Raw genomic sequence first — 17,846 nt, forward strand, 5'->3', positions numbered from 1 at the left:
CTTCCCAGGCCAGGGATCAAACCCATGTCCCCTGCCTTGGCAGGCGGATTCTTAACCACTGCGTCACCAGGTAAGCCCAAGAAAAAATTTCTGAATGACAAAAGACAACTTAAATATAGTGAAAATATAAGGCATGGTTAGGGAGAAGTTATTCGCTATGAATATGCTTAATTTATATACAGTATATTCAGGATTTATACTCAGAATATTTTTTAAAAACTTGCTAGGGCTTCCCTGGTGGCGCAGTGGTTAAGAATCCGCCTGCCAATGAGGGGGACGCAGGTTCAAGCCCTGGTCCGGGAAGATCCCACATGCTGCGGAGCAGCTAAGCCCGTGCGCCACAACTACTGAGCCTGTGCTCTAGAGCCCGTGAGACACAACTACTGAGGCCGTGTGCCACAGCTTCTGAAGGCCACGCCCCTAGAGCCCATGCTCTGTAACGAGAAGCCACCGCAGTGAGAAGCCCGCGCACCGCAACAAAGAGTGGTTCCTGCTCACCGCAACTAGAGAAAGCCTGCGCACAGCAATGAAGACCGAACGCAGCCAAATATAAACAAATAAATAAATAAATTTATAAAAAAAAAACAACTTGCTAAAGCCAATACAAAAAAGACACATAATTCAATTTTTTAAAAAATCAGCAAAGTTTATGAACAGGAAATTTACTGAAAACGAAAATATTGGCCAGTCATATGAATATTGGCCATATGTTTGTATATATGAAAACCTTCAGGCTCAATATTAATCAAGGAAATGCAATTAAAACAAGACACCATTTTACCCCTAACATATTGGTTAAAAAAAAAAAGTAAACACAAAGTGATGATGAAGATATAAGAAAGTTGAAATTCTTATACACTGCTAATTTGCATGTAAATTAGAACAATTTATGATACAGCAATTCTGCTTTTAGGAATATACTCTAAAAGTACCCTAAAGCAGGTTTCCACAAATGCACAAAGAGACTTGTACAAGAACACCCAATGCAGCAATGTTTGTAACAGAAATTAGCACAAACAATTTACTTGGATATAAGTAAAGGAAAAAATTAATTAACTGTAATTTAGTCATATAATGGAATACTATCCAGCACTTAAAATAAATAAGTGGGTGTATTTCAAAATATGTGAAAAAAGGAAAGTTGCATATAACACAAGTTATTTAAAGTTTAAGAACAAAAACCAATACTATAAATTCCCTGCAGAGACTTACATGTGTAGTAAAAGTTTAAAAACAAACTAAATTTACATACATTTCTGTAATAGAAAGGGAAAAGGGATGGGAGTTCTGGGTCTTTGGCTATGTCTTTAATACTTTATTTAGAAATGAGTCTAAAGCAATTAAGGTAGAGAGTTAACCTTTGTTAAATCTGAGAAGAGGGCAAATTGGTGAGCATTATAATATTATTTTCTATATGCTTGAAAATTTTTATAATTGAAAATTTTAGTTTTGTATAATATACTCAATTTATACACAAGTTTTATAAAATGATGGATGAAACTACTACACATGAAATTTTGTCCCCTCTGAGATTGGTTCCAGAGCTAAATATAGTATAATGATAAAAATCTGTAGTCCCATGACTTCTGAAATCAAGACAAATGTGAAGAAAATAGAACAGTTTAAAAAAAAAAGATAAATACTAATTACCCAACACATTACCTGCTTCTCCTGAAGGTGTTTCCTCAGTAACTAAAGGTAAGCCAGATGCAAAGAAATCCATAATTGTAGCATAGATATCTGGTTTCAGTAAATTCCAGTCTAACTCTTCATTTTCCTGTAAATATTTGAAGGAAAACGTTACATTTTCAACCAAGGGCAAAGACAAATACAAAACAATACCTTTAAGGATCTTTCCCTATATATATTCTATAGCACTCATTTCTGGAAAATATATGTCAGTTACTGTTCCTAAAGGAGCTGGCTTATAATGACTTTCAGAAGATACAATCTTAGAACGTCCCCCAATTCATTCATTCATCAAATAAGTGTGCTGTATGTACATGCCCTATAGAGGGGATACCAAAATGACTAAAAGATATTTTTTCATGAGGTGAAGAGAGTTAAAATACTGAATGGATTCTGTGTTTAAAGAGGGTAATAAAGAGACTTCCCATTCTTTTAATAAAAAAGGATATAACTGCTTGATGAACTATACAGGATATTTCACGACTATTCAAAAAAATTCAACTTACGTATATTACTTAATAGTATTGAAGAAACCCAATGACATAACTGTTGAACCATAAGTATAACGTGTCTTATCTACGGCTATTGTACTAGAGGACTTGTGGACCGTCAACTAGACTGGTATCCGTAAGAAAGAATCCATAACTATTTCACTTCTAATTCTGGCCAACTAGTTGATTCCATTAAAAAAAAAGAGACAGATAGTACCCAAATAGTACTAACATCTAAAATGAGAAAGGCAGAATGTTTTAATTTTTTAAAGGAGAGCTCTTTAGGCGAAAAACTATTAGAGGCAGTCTAGATTCTCAGGAGGCTGTTAGCTAGGGTCTATGCTTAAATACTATTAAAAAGTATGTCTTCGTATACAAACGGGTCTATTTTTGTCACGGATTAAGAACCAATTTAGAGACAGAAAACAGAAGGTAAAACAGGCACTACTACGAATACAAAAACAAAATTAGTGAGACGTCTTAGTGATTGGTAACGAGTACTATTTCTAGGTAACATTTTAATAAATTATTTGGAAGATGGATCAGAAGGCTACCTTAGAGCTTCAGTAAGTAGTGGGCTCTACTGAATAGGGAAATATTGGTATTAAAAGAAAATAAATATTATGAAGTTATCTGAATGAGAAAAAGGCAGCATATAAGCTGCAAATATACATTTAGGAAAAAAAAAAACGATGCATAAAGAAGCCTGTGAATTATCAATTACAAGTTAGAAAGGGAAACAGGCAATCACTGAAGCTATCAGGTAAATGGGATAGTCCATGATGAGGAAGGTAATTGGAAGAAAGCACATCAATCTACCAGTCTATCTATTAAATATCAATGTGTGCCCTAACTTGGAATATTATTTATTGGTTATATCATTTCATTAAGAAAAAATAATGGAGCTGGAGAAATTTCAAAAAGGGTAACTAAATTACAAAGGGAAAGGGAAATAAAAGATGATTTACCAAAATTAAATCAAGAAAAAAAAACCCTTTGTAAGCTATAATCACGTTTTCATCCCCCCCCCAAAATTTATATAACATAGGCTATATGTAAAAGAAAGAAAAACTTCTTAAAATACATAATTTCCTATTTGTAAAATGAAGACAAGAAAAACTAGTTATAAGAATTAAATTTTTAAAAAGTAAAAATAAAGGGCTTCCCTGGTGGCGCAGTGGTTGACAGTCTGCCTGCCGATGCAGGGGACACGGGTTCGTGTCCCAGTCCAGGAAGATCCCACATGCCGCGGAGCGGCTGGGCCCGTGAGCCATGGCCGCTGAGCCTGCGCATCCGGAGCCTGTGCTCCGCAAGGGGAGAGGCCACAACAGTGAGAGGCCCGCGTACAGCAAAAAAAAAAAAAAAAAAAGTAAAAGTAAAAACCACGGTAAATTAACTATACTTCAATTTAAAAATGGTTTAAAAAGAAGAATTAAATTAGATAATGTATGTAAAGCACTAGTGCCACATCAAACATGTTGGCAATGCTAGTCCTTTTTTCTCCTTCAAAAAACATCAAAGAAAGAAAATTGGGGGGGCTTCCCTGGTGGCGCAGTGGTTGAGAATCTGCCTGCCAATGCAGGAGACACGGGTTCGAGCCCTGGTCTGGGAAGGTCCCACATGCCGTGGAGCAACTAGGCCCGTGAGCCACAGCTACTGAGCCTGCGCGTCTGGAGCCCGTGCTCTGCAACAAGAGAGGCCGCGACAGTGAGAGGCCCGCACACCGCGATGAAGAGTAGCCCCCGCTCGCCGCAACTAGAGAAAGCCCTCGCACAGAAACGAAGACCCAACACAGCCAAAAATAAAAATAAAATAAAATAAAAAAAGAAGAAAAATTGAAGAATAACAAAGATAGGTCAAATGTCTATAAACAAGTAAAAACTAGAGATTGGTGAGCACACATTTGCTCACCACAATCCTACATTTGGGGGAAACCACTTGAAACCTGAAAATTCAATTTAGGAAATTTTACATCATTGTTTCCTTCTACAAAAATTTCTTTGAATGCATACTATGTGCTAAGCATTGTTGTAGGTGAGCTTAACAAGATGGACTATCTTTATCTTCATGGAGTTTACATTCTAGTGCCGGAAAGAGAGGTAATAAAAATAAACAATATCATTAAGAGATAAGTGTAATGAAGAAAATAAAGTAATAAGTGCCTGGGGGGAGTTACCACTTTCAGTTATATGGTCAAGAAAGGGTTTTCTGAGAATTTAGAAAAAATAACACGTTAAACAACCAGGAAGAACATTTTATAATCCGGATATTTGTGTGAACAACCATAGCCACTGGGATTGCCAGCATGGAAGAAAATCCTAATTCTCCTCCTCATATAAACAGCTGCAAGAGAGTACTAGACTAGATGTAACATGTTGATAACTCAGTATGTCCCCTTTCGTGGTGCAGCAAGAACTCAAGAGTAATCCTTTCAAACTGCTTAAGAGGAGCTAACTGAATACTTTTGATTTTGATGCAAAATTGGGCAAGTGATTAAGTTCAGTGCATACATATATCAATTACAAATTTAAAAGAATAAGTATAGTTCAAATTTATATGGTTCATTTCTCATTAATCTAGTAGACTTAAAAATGAAACAGTCTTTTCTAGCAAATATGACCTTAGATGTTGGATGGGTAGCATATTGAGCTCGATTTTTTGACATTAAGAGGTTATCCAAGTGTTGCAGGAGTACACAATCCACTGCTCTTCTCTGTGAAGCTCTGAAGTGTTACTGCAGGATGGTAGGCTGGCAGAATGTGCCAGATGCCATTTTATAAACGCTCACTTTGAAAGGAGACGTAATCATTCTGTAGGCCAAATATATATATATTTGATCATTTATTTGCTTCTCTTTTTACTCTATCAATGTAAATTAAGAATTAGTAAAAATTATACTTGGAAGCCTAAATTTTAGTCCTGCCAAGGTTGAGTCTTGGTCCTGCTGGAGGCCACCTATACAGTCTTGGACACTGCATTTAACTCTCTGAAGCTCAAGTTTTTCTCTTTTGAAAAATGAGGGATCTGGACTACAGTTAATTTCAACTTGAAAATTCTATTAAATAATTAACTTGAGAAATGTGAGAAGTAAAATTAATTTGAGATTTTTAATAACAGTATGTGTAGAACACATCAAGAATGGATATTCTGGAGAGGGGCACTGGACTCAGAAAAAACTAAAAGTATGTCACATCTTATTTTACATAATCCTATGCTTACCTTTGTGACAGTGATGAAATCGGGTCCAAAGAAGACACTTTTTACTCCTTCAATCCTAAATAACTGCCTGTGAAAAAATTTTAAAAAAGAGATAATAAAATGTTTTATTATGGAAAAGTCTACAACAGAAGTCCCCAACCTTTTTGGCACCAGGGACCAGTTTCGTGGAAGTCAATTTTTCCACGGACGGGGGGAAGGGGGTGGGAGATGGTTCCAGCAGTAATGCGAGTGATGGTGGGGAAGTTTCAGTTGGTAATGTGAGTGATGGGGAGCGATGGGGAACGGCAAATGAAGCTTCCCTCGGTTGCCCACAGCTCACCTCCTGCTGTGCGGCCTGGTTCCTAACAGGCTGCGGACCCGGGGTTGGGAACCCCTGGTCTACAATATACATAAAAGTAGAGAGAAATGTAAAAGAACCTCCACACAGTCATCACCAGTTTTAACAATTAGCATATCATGGCCAACCTTGTTTCATCCTCTTACCCTACAATCCAGCGATCCCACTCCTAGTTATTTACCCAAGAGAAATGAAAATGGATGCTCCATAAAGACTTGCACGTGAATCACTTCTTTTTTGCAGTACGCGGGCCTCTCACTGTTGTGGCCTCTCCCGTTGCGGAGCACAGGCTCCGGATGCGCAGGCTCAGCGGCCATGGCTCACGGGCCCAGCCGCTCCGCGGCATGTGGGATCTTCCCGGGCCGGGGCATGAACCCGTGTCCCCTGCATCGGCAGGCGGACTCTCAACCACTGCACCACCAGGGAAGCCCTGAATCTCTTTTTTTAAATTTATTTATTTACTTTTGCCGCTTCGGGTCTTCGGTGCTGCACGCAGGTCCTCTAGAGTTGCAGTGAGCGGGGGCCACTCTTCACCACGGAGCTCAGGTTTCTCATTGCAGTGGCCTCTCCTGCCACGGAGCACGGGCTCTAGGCACGCGGGTTTCAGCACTTGTGGCATGCGGGCTCAGTAGTTGTGGCTCACAAGCGCTAGAGCGCAGGCTCAGTAGTTGTGGCACACAGCTTAGTTGCACCGCGGCATGTGGGATCTTCCCAGACCCGAACCCGTGCCTCCTGCACTGGCAGGCGGATTCCTGACCACTGCACCACGAGGGAAGCCCTGCACATGAATCTTTATAGCAGCTTTATTTACAATACCAAAACCAAAAAAATCTGGAAATGTCCATCTACTGAGGAATGACTGAACAAACTGGGAATACCCATACAATGTAGTATTACTTGGCAATAAAGAGAAATGAACTATAGATCCACACAACGACAAGAATGACTCTCAAAATCATTATACTAAATGAAAGAAGCCAAACACAAAAGACTATCTGGTTCCATTCATATGAAACTCTAGAAAAGGCAAAACTGTAGTGGTGTAAAGAATATCAATAGCTGCCAGAGTGACAGATGTGTTAACTAACCTTTCTATGTAATCATTTCACAATGTATATGTATATCAAATCATCATGTTGTATACCTTAAACTTAAACAATGCTTTATGTCAATTACATCTCACAGAAGCTGGAAAAAACGTTTTTTAATAAAAATTTAAAAATTAAGTCATTGCCATAAAAAGAAAGTTAGCAGGGTGTGGAGGTGAAGCAAGAAGAGACTGAAAGCAAAGGGAAATGAGGGATCTTTTACAGTGATAAAAATGCTTTATATTTTTATTTTCTTGGTGGTTACACAATTATATATACTTATCAAAACTCACTTAAAATTGGTGAATTTTATTGCACGTAAATTATACTTCAGTAAAGCTAATTTTTTAGAATCCTGTGAGAGAATGAGGGGCAGATTATAATTTGAAAAAGTCCTTCAAGGAATTTTGAATTACAGCTTCCTTCCCCAGTCACTGACATATGTACCACACCTAGCAGACTCTCTAAAGCAGTTTCTTTTTTCCCAACCTTAGCAACAAAAGCTGACATACTCCAAAGAAGGTTACAGTTTCCTTTTCTTTGTCTACCAGTGCCAAGAATGCTATCAAAATTACGGCTTTGAAATTATTTAGGAATTTGTCTGAAACTACGTCATCTAAGTCCTTTACACAACCACTTCGTGTGAAATTTGCAAGTGGCCACAAGATTTTTGGCTGCAGCTTATGATCCACAAACCAAAGCACAGACCTTTAAGTAGGACCCTTGATTAGCACTATCAGCAAAGCTTTTTTTTTTTCCCAAATGAAAGGACTGTGCAAAGGAATACACCTGATCTATGGTCCATATCATGGAGACTGCTTTAGGAAAGAGTTCACAGGTTCTGTCCCTAAAAGAAAGAAAAAGCGGAAACAGGAGTTTCAAACATTAGTAGACATGCTTTGTTATTTAGGTTACTCTCCTTGGGACAATTTCAACTTGTCAATGTCCAAAATAAAATATGAAAACACTATCCCAAATGTAGTCTAACTTTGTTCAGAGTACAAAGACTATTACCTCTCTTAGGCTGGACACTAGGACTCTTAAAGTTCGACTGACTTTTTTAAGCATTGCATCATATCCAACATGACTAACTGAAAGGTCAGGTTCTTCTATCCCATAATTGTGCTATTCATTTAAAAAATTTAAACACACGGCTTAATATTTATTTCTGTTGGACTTTTATCTTATTTGCTTTAAGCCTAATAAAACTTTCAAAAATGTCTCTGAATTTTGCTATCCAACAGATAAGCAAATCCTCTCATCTGAAAAACTGATAATTATATCTTTATTAATGTTGCTGATTTTAAAAAAGTCCTGAATAAACATGCCAACTACAGGGATTCAGAGCCCTTTTACATGTCCCCGAAGACAGGTTTACCCTCTGCTTACATTTCTTTGTCTTGTCTACAAGGACAGGAAGAAACATGTCAAATGCCTCCCTGAAGTAAGATACATTACTCTTTATTCATTCATTCAACTAGTATTTGAATACTTGCTGAGTAGCAGACACTGTACTAAGCACTAGGGATATAACAACAAGCAGAACAGACTGGTTTCCATCCTCATGAAGCTTACGTTCTACCTTACAGTAAAAACATTCTCTGCTAAACAACAAAAACAAGGCTGACTGAAGATAATAAATTCTGTAAACCGGAGAAATGGGGATTTTTGCCAACTGAACATGTGACAGAAATAATCTCCAACTAATCTGTAACTGAATCAGTTTGGGCTTTTTTATTTTTACATTTTTTAAGATACAAAATATGTGAGCTTGTACGTGATGTAAACATTTCAAACTATACATAGAGAGTGAAAATGCCTCTTGACCACCCTCCCCAAATCCACTGTTATCAGTTTTGTGTACATTCTTCCAGACCTCTTTATCAGTGCATTTTTGTTGTTTTGTGTTTTTTGTTTTCATACACATAATAATCATAATGTATTCATTGTTCTGCAACTTGCTTTCTTCAATAACAAGTATGTCTTAGAGGTCATTCAGTAAATATGAGTCCGCCTCATCCTTTTTATTGTTTTATTGTTTGTCCATGCAGACTATGGACCAACAAAGTTTATCTAACTCTTCCTACCGATGAATATTTAGGTTGTTTTCTAACTTATTACCATTACCAACAAGGCTACAATGAACATACTTGCACACTCCTTATGTATATATGTGGCTGTTCTCTAAGGTAGTGTTTTTCAAAACCACCAGTGAGTCGTAAAATCAATTATATAGTGACCAGGATTTTATCTAATAAAATAAAACAGAACAGAACAGAATAATATAAAAAGCACAAGAAAGGAAATGTAAGACTGCTTTAGGGACTTCCCTGGTGGCGCAGTGGTTAAGAATCCGCCTGCCAATGCAGGAACACAGGTTTGATCCCTGGTCCGGGAAGATCCCACATGCTGTGGAGCAACTAAGCCAGTGTGCTACAACTACTGAGCCTGCGTTCTAGAGTCCGCAAGCCACAACTACTGAGCCCGCGTGCCACAACTACTGAAGCCTGCGCGCCTAGAGCCCGTGCTCTGCAATAAGAGAAGCCACCACAATAAGAAGCCTGTGCACCGCAACAAAGAGTAGCCCCACTCGCCGTAACTAGCGAAAGCCCGCGTGCAGCAACGAAGACCCAATGCAGACAAAAACAAATAAATAAAAAATAAATTTATAGGGCTTCCCTGGTGGCACAGTGGTTGAGAGTCCGCCTGCCGATGCAGGGGACACGGGTTCGTGCCCCGGAGCGGCTGGGCCCGTGAGCCATGGTCGCTGAGCCTGCGTGTCCGGAGCCTGTGCTCCGCAACAGGAGAGGCCACAACAGTGAGAGGCCCATGTATCGCAAAAAAAGATATATAATAAATAAATAAATAAATTTATTAAAAAAAGAATGTTTTATACCTTATAAAGGCGAAAATTGCCCCATCAAACACTTGTTTCATACCTATATATACATACGTATATGTACATATTTAGGTATATCTGTGTATGTATATGTGTGTATGTATATAGCGAGTCATAATATAAAATGTTTAATAGCTGATTCACTTTGTTATAAAGCAGAAACTAACACACCATTGTAAAGCAATTATACTCCAATAGAGATGTTAAAAAAAAGTTTATTACTGTGGCTTATATTAAAAAGTATAAAAAACAAATGCTCTAAGATATATTCCAAGAAGTGGTATGTTTAGGTCGAAGGAAATGTGCATATTTATTAATTAGAAACTTTAAAAACGATTCCTGAGATAAGCATATTCCTGGTTCCCCTAAATGAGACACATTAAATGGCTGTATGTATACAGAAATAGTTATCTAAGTTTTATTTTCCCAATATCCTTGGCAATCAGTATCAGTCTTAGGTTACCAAAAATTTCAGTTGATGTGATTGACCTAACATTTCTTATTATAAATAACTTCTCTAGCTATCAGTTAAAAAGGGGTTTTATAATTTTATTGTTTGTGCTTTATCATTAGACATACATTTAACATGTCTTTAGTGAATTTAAAAGCTGTCACCACTGAATGTAAATTGGTGCAGCCACTGTGGAAAACAGTATGGAGGTTCCTTAAAAAACTAAAAATAGAGCTATCATATGATCCAACAATCCCACTCCTGGGTATATATCCAGAAAAAATGAAAACTCTAATTCCAAAAGATACACACACCCCAGTATTCACAGCAGCACTATTTACAATAGCCAAGTAATGGAAATAACCCAAGTGCCCATCAACAGACAACTGACTTAAGAAGATGTGGTAACATGTACAATGGAATACTACTTAGTCATTAAAAAGAATGAAATAATGCCATTTACAGCAACACGGATGGACCTAGAGAATATTATACTTAATGAAGTAAGTCAAACAGAGAAAGACAAATACTGTATGATATCACTTATATGTGGAAACTAAAAAATAATGCAAATAAATCTATATACAAAACAGAAGCAGACTCAAAGACACAGAAAACAAACTTACGGTTACCAAAGGGGAAAGAGAGGGAGGGACAAATTAGGAGTATGGGATTAACAGATAAGGACTACCTAAAATAGATAAGCAACAAGGATCTACTACATAGCACAGGGAATTATATTCCGTATCTTTTAATAACTATAATAGAATATAATCTGGAAAGAAAAATAACTGAATCACTTTGCCATCCACCTCAAGCTAACACAATATTGTAAATCAACTATACTTCAATAAAAAATAAATAAAAATAAAAACTGTCACCACTCACTAGTTTATTAAAAAATCATGCCACATCTGATAACTATTATCATTTATAGTTCTGAGAGGAATATTTTAGAAACTATTCCATTTTGAAACATCTAGAAATCCAGCTATCCTTGAGAATAAAATGATCATGTTATTATTGTTTTCTAAAAACAGGGTTTTAAAGATTTAGAATGGATATCTGCCTCATTTTTTTTTTTTTGCCACATGGCACGTGGGATCTTAGTTCCCCAACCAGGGCTCGAACCCACACCTCCTTGCATTGGAAGCGTGGTATTTTAACCACTGGACCACCAGGTAAGTCCTGCCATATTATCATTTTGATAGATTTTTTAAAAGGAAAAATATAAATTCTTATTTAGTCATGCTGCAGATCTCTTAAGTACATCCCTTTTCAGGAGAAGGGTTTCCTAATATCAACTCTTATTTTTCTTTCTCTCTCACCTGAAAAGAAAATAATCTCTATACTGAAAAGATGCAATGCACATAAAAGTAAAATAGCTAAAAAAGGCTACCTTAACCCCCGAAGTCAGTTATTTATGTTTCTTGGTAAAAGCAAATTAAAAATAGTACTATACCTAGCCAGAGGGGAGCGAAATGCTGTAGCTGATGTGGGAAAATCCATGGTCCTTGTCTCAAGAACTGGTTTTCCTGGAATAAACTTTAAACTGTTGGGATTTGGGGTATCTTGTGTTTGAATAAACATGTATCTCACTAAAAGAGAAAAAAGAAAGAATGTTATTCTAGAAAAAAAATGTTAACAAGTTTATGGACTATGAAGTGCTCATTTTCAGAGAACCAAAAGAAATACAGAAAATTAGAAAAAAAGAATATAAAGCTTTATTGCCCAAGCTTACAGAATAAGAATTGTTAAGCAACAAATTTATCAAAATATTTAGGATAACTTCACTGAATTTTATATTAATACTGATTATTTAGATAGTTTTGTTACTCAACAGATTCTAGCAATATCCTACACGTAAGTAGGAAGGCATATCATAATTCAGGAGTCTTAGATGGATTCTATTTGGTAACTCAATACCAAATTAGCTATAATAATAAATCATCATCACTTTCCAAAGTGCTAACATTTTTTTAAATAAATATATTTATAATAACAACAAATGATATTTATTTTATGCTTACTTATTACAGAGACAGGGCTGAGTGCTTTATATATATTTAAGCCTTTAACAATCCTATGAAGAATGTATTATTGTTCCCATTTTACAAATGAAGAAACTGAGGCTTAGAGATAAGTAACTTGTTAAGTCACTAAGAGTTAAGTAACTTGTCCAAAGGTATAGAATTAGTGACATTATAAATTATCATGTAGGTAGGAATCTATGTGAATTACTTTCTAGAATATTTTAAAACTATCATTAGAGGGCTTCCCTGGTGGCGCAGTGGTTGAGAGTCCGCCTGCCGACGCAGGGGACACGGGTTTGTGCCCCGGAGCAGCTGGGCCCGTGAGCCATGGCCGCTAAGCCTGCGCATCCGGAGCCTGTGCTCCGCAACGGGAGAGGCCACAACAGTGAGAGGCCCGCGTACCGCAAAAAAATAAATAAATAAAATTTTAAAAGAAAATTATCTTTAGAGATTCTTTTCTTCTCTGTTCCTTCTAGGGCCATGATCAGATTGAGAATAAAAGAATCTTTAATTTCCTACCTTGCTATTATGATAACAGCTCATAGGACAAAAAGATAATACTGAGGTTTTAACAGTTTAAAACTATTAAACAGGCTCTGGTTACTTATTATGAAAATAAACCTTCTGACTTAAAAAAAACAAACAAATAGCACCACCCAATTCTCTTCTTAGAGCAGTATATGGAAATAAGTTAATTTATTGAGTAATTATCATGTGCTGGGCATGGTGCTAAGCACTTTATGTGAATTATATCATTTAATCCTTACATCCTGCCAAGGAGGCACTGTTTTTATCCTAATTTATAAATGAGGAAACTAAAGCTCAAAGTCACTCGGCTAGTTAAGTGACAGAGTCAGGATTCAAGCCTGGCCAATTTTCCAGCACTGACTTGTTTAACCACTGTGCATACTACCACTCCATAAGTATTAGTGCCAAGCATAAAAGAAAAATATACTTAAGATCAGTCTTTCTATCCTATCATAATCCTCATACCACATATCTTAAGAAAGAGTAAAATATCAAAAAACAACAGTTTTATTTTAAATTAGAAAGAGATTAAATTTGGCAAAACATATGGTTGGTATAAAAATGCTTTTCTTAACTGTTAAAAGAGAAGAGTCTAATTTGACAGCTGAGATTGTTTTTGCACCTCGTCATGCAGTTCCAGCTAACTGATATTGAGTCATTTCCTTGGTAAAGTAGAAATTGAAACTAAACTCCCATACGTTTTGCTTAAGTCACTGTCCTGTAAAGATATTAGTTGGTGACTTGGTGACCAGGCAAATCCTAAAAAAGAAAAAAATGAAAAATGATAACCTCAGTGTTGAAGTACTTGATTTAAAATATTTATACTTCCAACCAATAAATTCCTCTGACAATCTGCACTACAAGGGAACAATTTTTCAGATGGAACATTATATAAAGTGCTGCCGCCACTTTCTGTAAATATACAGAAAACAAAGTTCTTTTAACCCTGGCTCTGACCAATCATCTCTGTGGCCTTTCTTAATAATTTATTGGTAACCAAAATCTCTGCACATATTAGACACTCCACCAATATTTGAAGAATTAAATCTGGCTTTATTCTACTCAGTCCATTTGTGTAAAACTATACATGCAGAAAGAAAACTTTTTAGAAACACTTGAAGAACTATAAATGTAAAAAATTATTTAAGCGAGTATAATCTACATATGTCTGAAATAGAAAATATGATAATATATGATATCACTACATAAATTTTAACAATGAACAAAGGTACTTCAAAAAAAGTAATTTGACTAGGTATTAACAAAATCTTTCCAGTCATAGCCTAAACTGGGTTAAATTAGGTATTTCAAAAATGACTCTCAGATCCATCATCCAGAAAGATCCTCTGAAAGTGTCATAACGGTTACAACAGGAGAGAAAGACTCTTGTAAAATAATCTTTCCTATTATGCTTGGTATAATAGGTAACAGATAAAAAGGTAGGCATAAGCTCCCCCTCAAATATAAATTAATGGTGCTTGAAGTCAATATCAAAGACTAAAATCAGTAGGTTTCCAATTTGAAAAGCCTAGATGACCACATAATTCAGTTCTACAAAATTTAAAAGTCTAATTAAAGTAGCTTAAGATGCTGAGTTGCTCAATATTTATGCCTAAATTCTTCTGTGACTCAAGGAGACAGGAACTGGCACTCCTGTTCTTGCCCCAGGATACAGAAGAGGTAAGGTCTCTACCCTGATCCAACTCATGGCATTAGCCAGAGTTAGCCACCTTCCAGAGTAGCATGGCCACAAGGAGTTCAAGGTAGTGATGGAAATGGAGATGGGCCAAGAGCTGAATCCCAATTCTTACAGCTCCATAAGCACATATAGGTAGGCATTCACAGACAGACAGACACACATACACACACCCTCCCCAACAAGGTTCCCTAACCACGTGACAGTGGTCATATTGCAAAAATTTTCAAATCCTATCTTCATACTTATTTCCAATATTAAAGAAAATAAAAGCATGTAACATCAACAAGACTGTCAACAAAACCATAGTGATTAATGTTGACAAAAAAAGAAAAACTACATTCAAAGTACTATGTCCTAAGGCCTGGGTGAAAGCTAGAAACTTACTGATTTTAGAGGTATTCTTATCAAAATAAGGAGGGCAACAGCTTAAAATACATATGATTCTTTGAAACACAAACCCATTTGTAACGTCTTTCTATATTTTTGTTTCAGAAATCATTTATTGAGCAACTCTTATGTTCCAGAAGATGTGTTACACAAGAAACTGAGATTTCATAGAAGTACTGGACACTATTCAGGATTCTTGAAATTTAAGGTCAAATGATATGTGTAAGCAAATAATTATAGCAAAGTGTAATTTGTGGCAGAAAAAAATGTTATATTCTTTTCATAGGCATCTGAATAGAAAATTTACAAATTCTCATTGTTCATGACCCACAAAATTTCATTCAGGCAGTTTGCTCTAAAAGAGATGAAATTTTACCTGTGGTACATAAGGTTGCAGGGAGTGGGAAAAGTGGTCTCTGGACAAACTGATGCAGAGGCTGTTTCTTAATGGTATATGGATTCATCATATGACAGAATCTACATTTAAAAACAAATAAAAATGACATTTTAAGAGATAATCTCTTAAGCTCAAGTTTCTACTTCTCATATATAAAACAACCATAATGAAAATAATAACAAAGATGAATTTTCATTTTCCATCCACAACATTATTTCCACTCCCTCACACAAGCAGTATCTACAAACAATTTAAAAACAAGAGCTCAAGGGGAGATTTACAGCCTTTATAACTGAGTGTATATAGAATATACAATACCTGGTGTAAAGAAACAGAAATGCATCTACATTGGTGATTTATAACCTGGAGTTCCAGACTCTTAGGTATGCATGAAGGAGGCAAAGAGCTACAAACTGTTTTTCCCATTTTAGATTTAAAAACAACTAAGTGATAGAGTCACATGGTTCAAAATTCAAAGGGAAGAAAAGTAAATACAGTGAAAAGTCTTCCTCCTTTTCTGTCTCTACCACCATGTTTCCATGGAAAGAGACAACCTATGCTATTTGTTTTGAAAGGCATTTCAATACCTCCAAAAGTCTAATCGAAAATATACTATTCTCCACCAAACTGCTAAAGAAGTCAACAGTCTATACGTGCTTTCTGACTGGAAACATATTGATGCTGCTTTGTAACTTTGGTTATTTTACTCTGAATATAATCAGAATGAAATAACCAAAGTTACAAAACTTCCGAAGTGTTGACTCGCTTTTTTTTTTTTTTTTTCATGGATTTGGCTAATTAAAAACAAAGGGAGAAGGGAAAACCAAATACTACTAGAAAAGTAAACAAAAGGAGATGTTACTAGTGAAAAATTTTAGAAATCTGATGCAAGTTACATGAAAATGCAGTTTACTTTAAAATACTATTGCCATCCATTCCAATTTTCATTTCACAGGAGTCACTGAGGAATTTTAAGCATATTTATGATCACTTTTTGTTTTTTACGTTTCTCTGATTATTTTCAACCTGCAAACTCATAAAGAGGAGGGACTGTCTTCATTGCTGTCCCCAGCCACTAGCATGATGACCTACCTCAGTTCCTCATTTCTAAAATGAAGTTAATATTCACCGCTAACTCATAAAGACTGGGGCAAACACGGATCCAGATAGTCCTTGTAAAGTGCTTACAACAGTGCTAGGCCATGTAGCATGTGTTCAATAAATGTTAGCTACCGCTATTATTAGTATGCGATAGGTGCCCAACAATGATTCATTAAATGGAATTCAGGTTTGGGGTGAAAGCATTTTTATCTATAGCACACTGCCTAAATCTTGGATACCTTGCAATATGGAAGTACACCGAGGACGGAACTACACCTGGAATACGGAAATTTCCTTTCAGCCCACGGAAAAGGCAGAATGGAGATGGGTTTTTGTATATTCTGACGGAGGTGGGTTTACAGTAATAAAATAGTAAAGGTGAGTTACATTATTCCAGGAAGACATCTACTCAAAAATAAGAGAGGGAGACAGGAGGTGACTAACAAAAAATCCTTCTGCAAACCTAATTATTTTAGGAAACGCATTTCAACTTCAAGAGCATCATTAGCACTAAAACCCCTAACAAACACTCAGGAGGTCAACCCTTGTTAGGCCCTCTTCTCCTTTTGTTCCATAAAAGAAACCAGGGTACAACAATCTACTGAACGTCCTCAGTGCCTTTCACCTAACCAGTGTTAACAGATGTCCCTGGGAAGCCAAACGCAAAGACAGGGCAAATGGAAAGAGAAAAGACAAGGGAACGGAGTGGGTTTGGTGGGTGGGGCGCGGAAATCTGGAGTTCCAGCACTTAGATGCTGTGTGACTTCAGATAGGTCACGTTCCCCTTCTAGGTAGGCCTCACTAAGAAAATGAGTGACATTCTGACGTTCTGATTTTGTGTTTAAAAGGTAGAGCGAATGCACGGGGTGGAGGGGCTGGAAGGGCCCCGATTTAAAAACAGCTCCTCTGTGGGGTCCCTACAGCCGGTCTCTGAGAGTCTCCCCACCACAGGGACTCAGGTACCGGGTCTCGGAGCCTGGGACAAGGCCGGTAGGGCCCGCCAGAACCGGGTCGCAGAGCTGCCCACCTCAGGGTTTAAACCCCCAACTTCGGCGATGGGGGTGGACCCAAAGGCAAGGTCAGGGGCACTTCTCCCCACCTGGTGTAAGAGAGGGCGGGCGCGGAGGCGACCGCTCTGCTGGCTAAGCCCAGCGGTACCGCTATACGCAGCCCCGGGCTCACCACTTACCGCCTCCGCAGCCCAGCGGCAGCCGCCGCAACTCCCCGGCCCAGGAGGGCCGCCGCCGCCATCTTGGTCCGAGTGCGCAGGTGTGGGATAGGCCGCTCCACTCCCCCACAGCCTTCGCAGCGGCGCTCAAGCCCCGCGCAGGCGCAGGCCGGCCGGGATCTGGCAAGGCACCGTGGATAGCGCACCCTACCGGCCGCGCGCGGCTCTGCTGCGGATGAGCGGGGCGGGCTTGCGTCGGCTGTTTGAAATCATTACCTACCTACTTCCCAAGGCTGGGAAACGGGGAAAAAAGAAATCCTTGCGAAGCTTGCGCAGGCGTCCTCAAGCAAGCACGAGGG

At 37.6% G+C, this 17,846-nt stretch overlaps 1 protein-coding gene across 4 annotated transcripts in view; it reads right to left on the bottom strand.

Annotated features, from left to right (window-relative positions):
* Positions 1 to 17,576, bottom strand: part of NFU1 (NFU1 iron-sulfur cluster scaffold) — a 29,600-nt gene extending 12,024 nt beyond the window's left edge. The window contains exons 1-5 of one of the 4 annotated variants that reach the window (XM_082851655.1): positions 17,509 to 17,576; positions 15,198 to 15,298; positions 11,637 to 11,772; positions 5,400 to 5,466; positions 1,663 to 1,777 (exon numbers count right to left, since the gene is read on the bottom strand). In XM_082851655.1, coding sequence (XP_082707781.1) covers positions 1,663 to 1,777; positions 5,400 to 5,466; positions 11,637 to 11,772; positions 15,198 to 15,298; positions 17,509 to 17,570 — 481 coding nt within the window. In that variant the 5' untranslated portion in view covers positions 17,571 to 17,576. Of the gene's footprint in view, positions 1 to 1,662; positions 1,778 to 5,399; positions 5,467 to 11,636; positions 11,773 to 13,357; positions 13,468 to 15,197; positions 15,299 to 17,508 lie in introns of those variants that run through there. The other 3 variants (XM_082851658.1, XM_082851656.1, XM_082851657.1) reach the window with 3 other exon arrangements.
* Between the last annotated feature and the right edge of the window lie 270 nt (positions 17,577 to 17,846).

This window comes from Leucopleurus acutus (assembly GCF_964270905.1).
Source record: "Leucopleurus acutus genome assembly, chromosome: 12".
Taxonomy (NCBI): domain Eukaryota; kingdom Metazoa; phylum Chordata; class Mammalia; order Artiodactyla; family Delphinidae; genus Leucopleurus; species Leucopleurus acutus.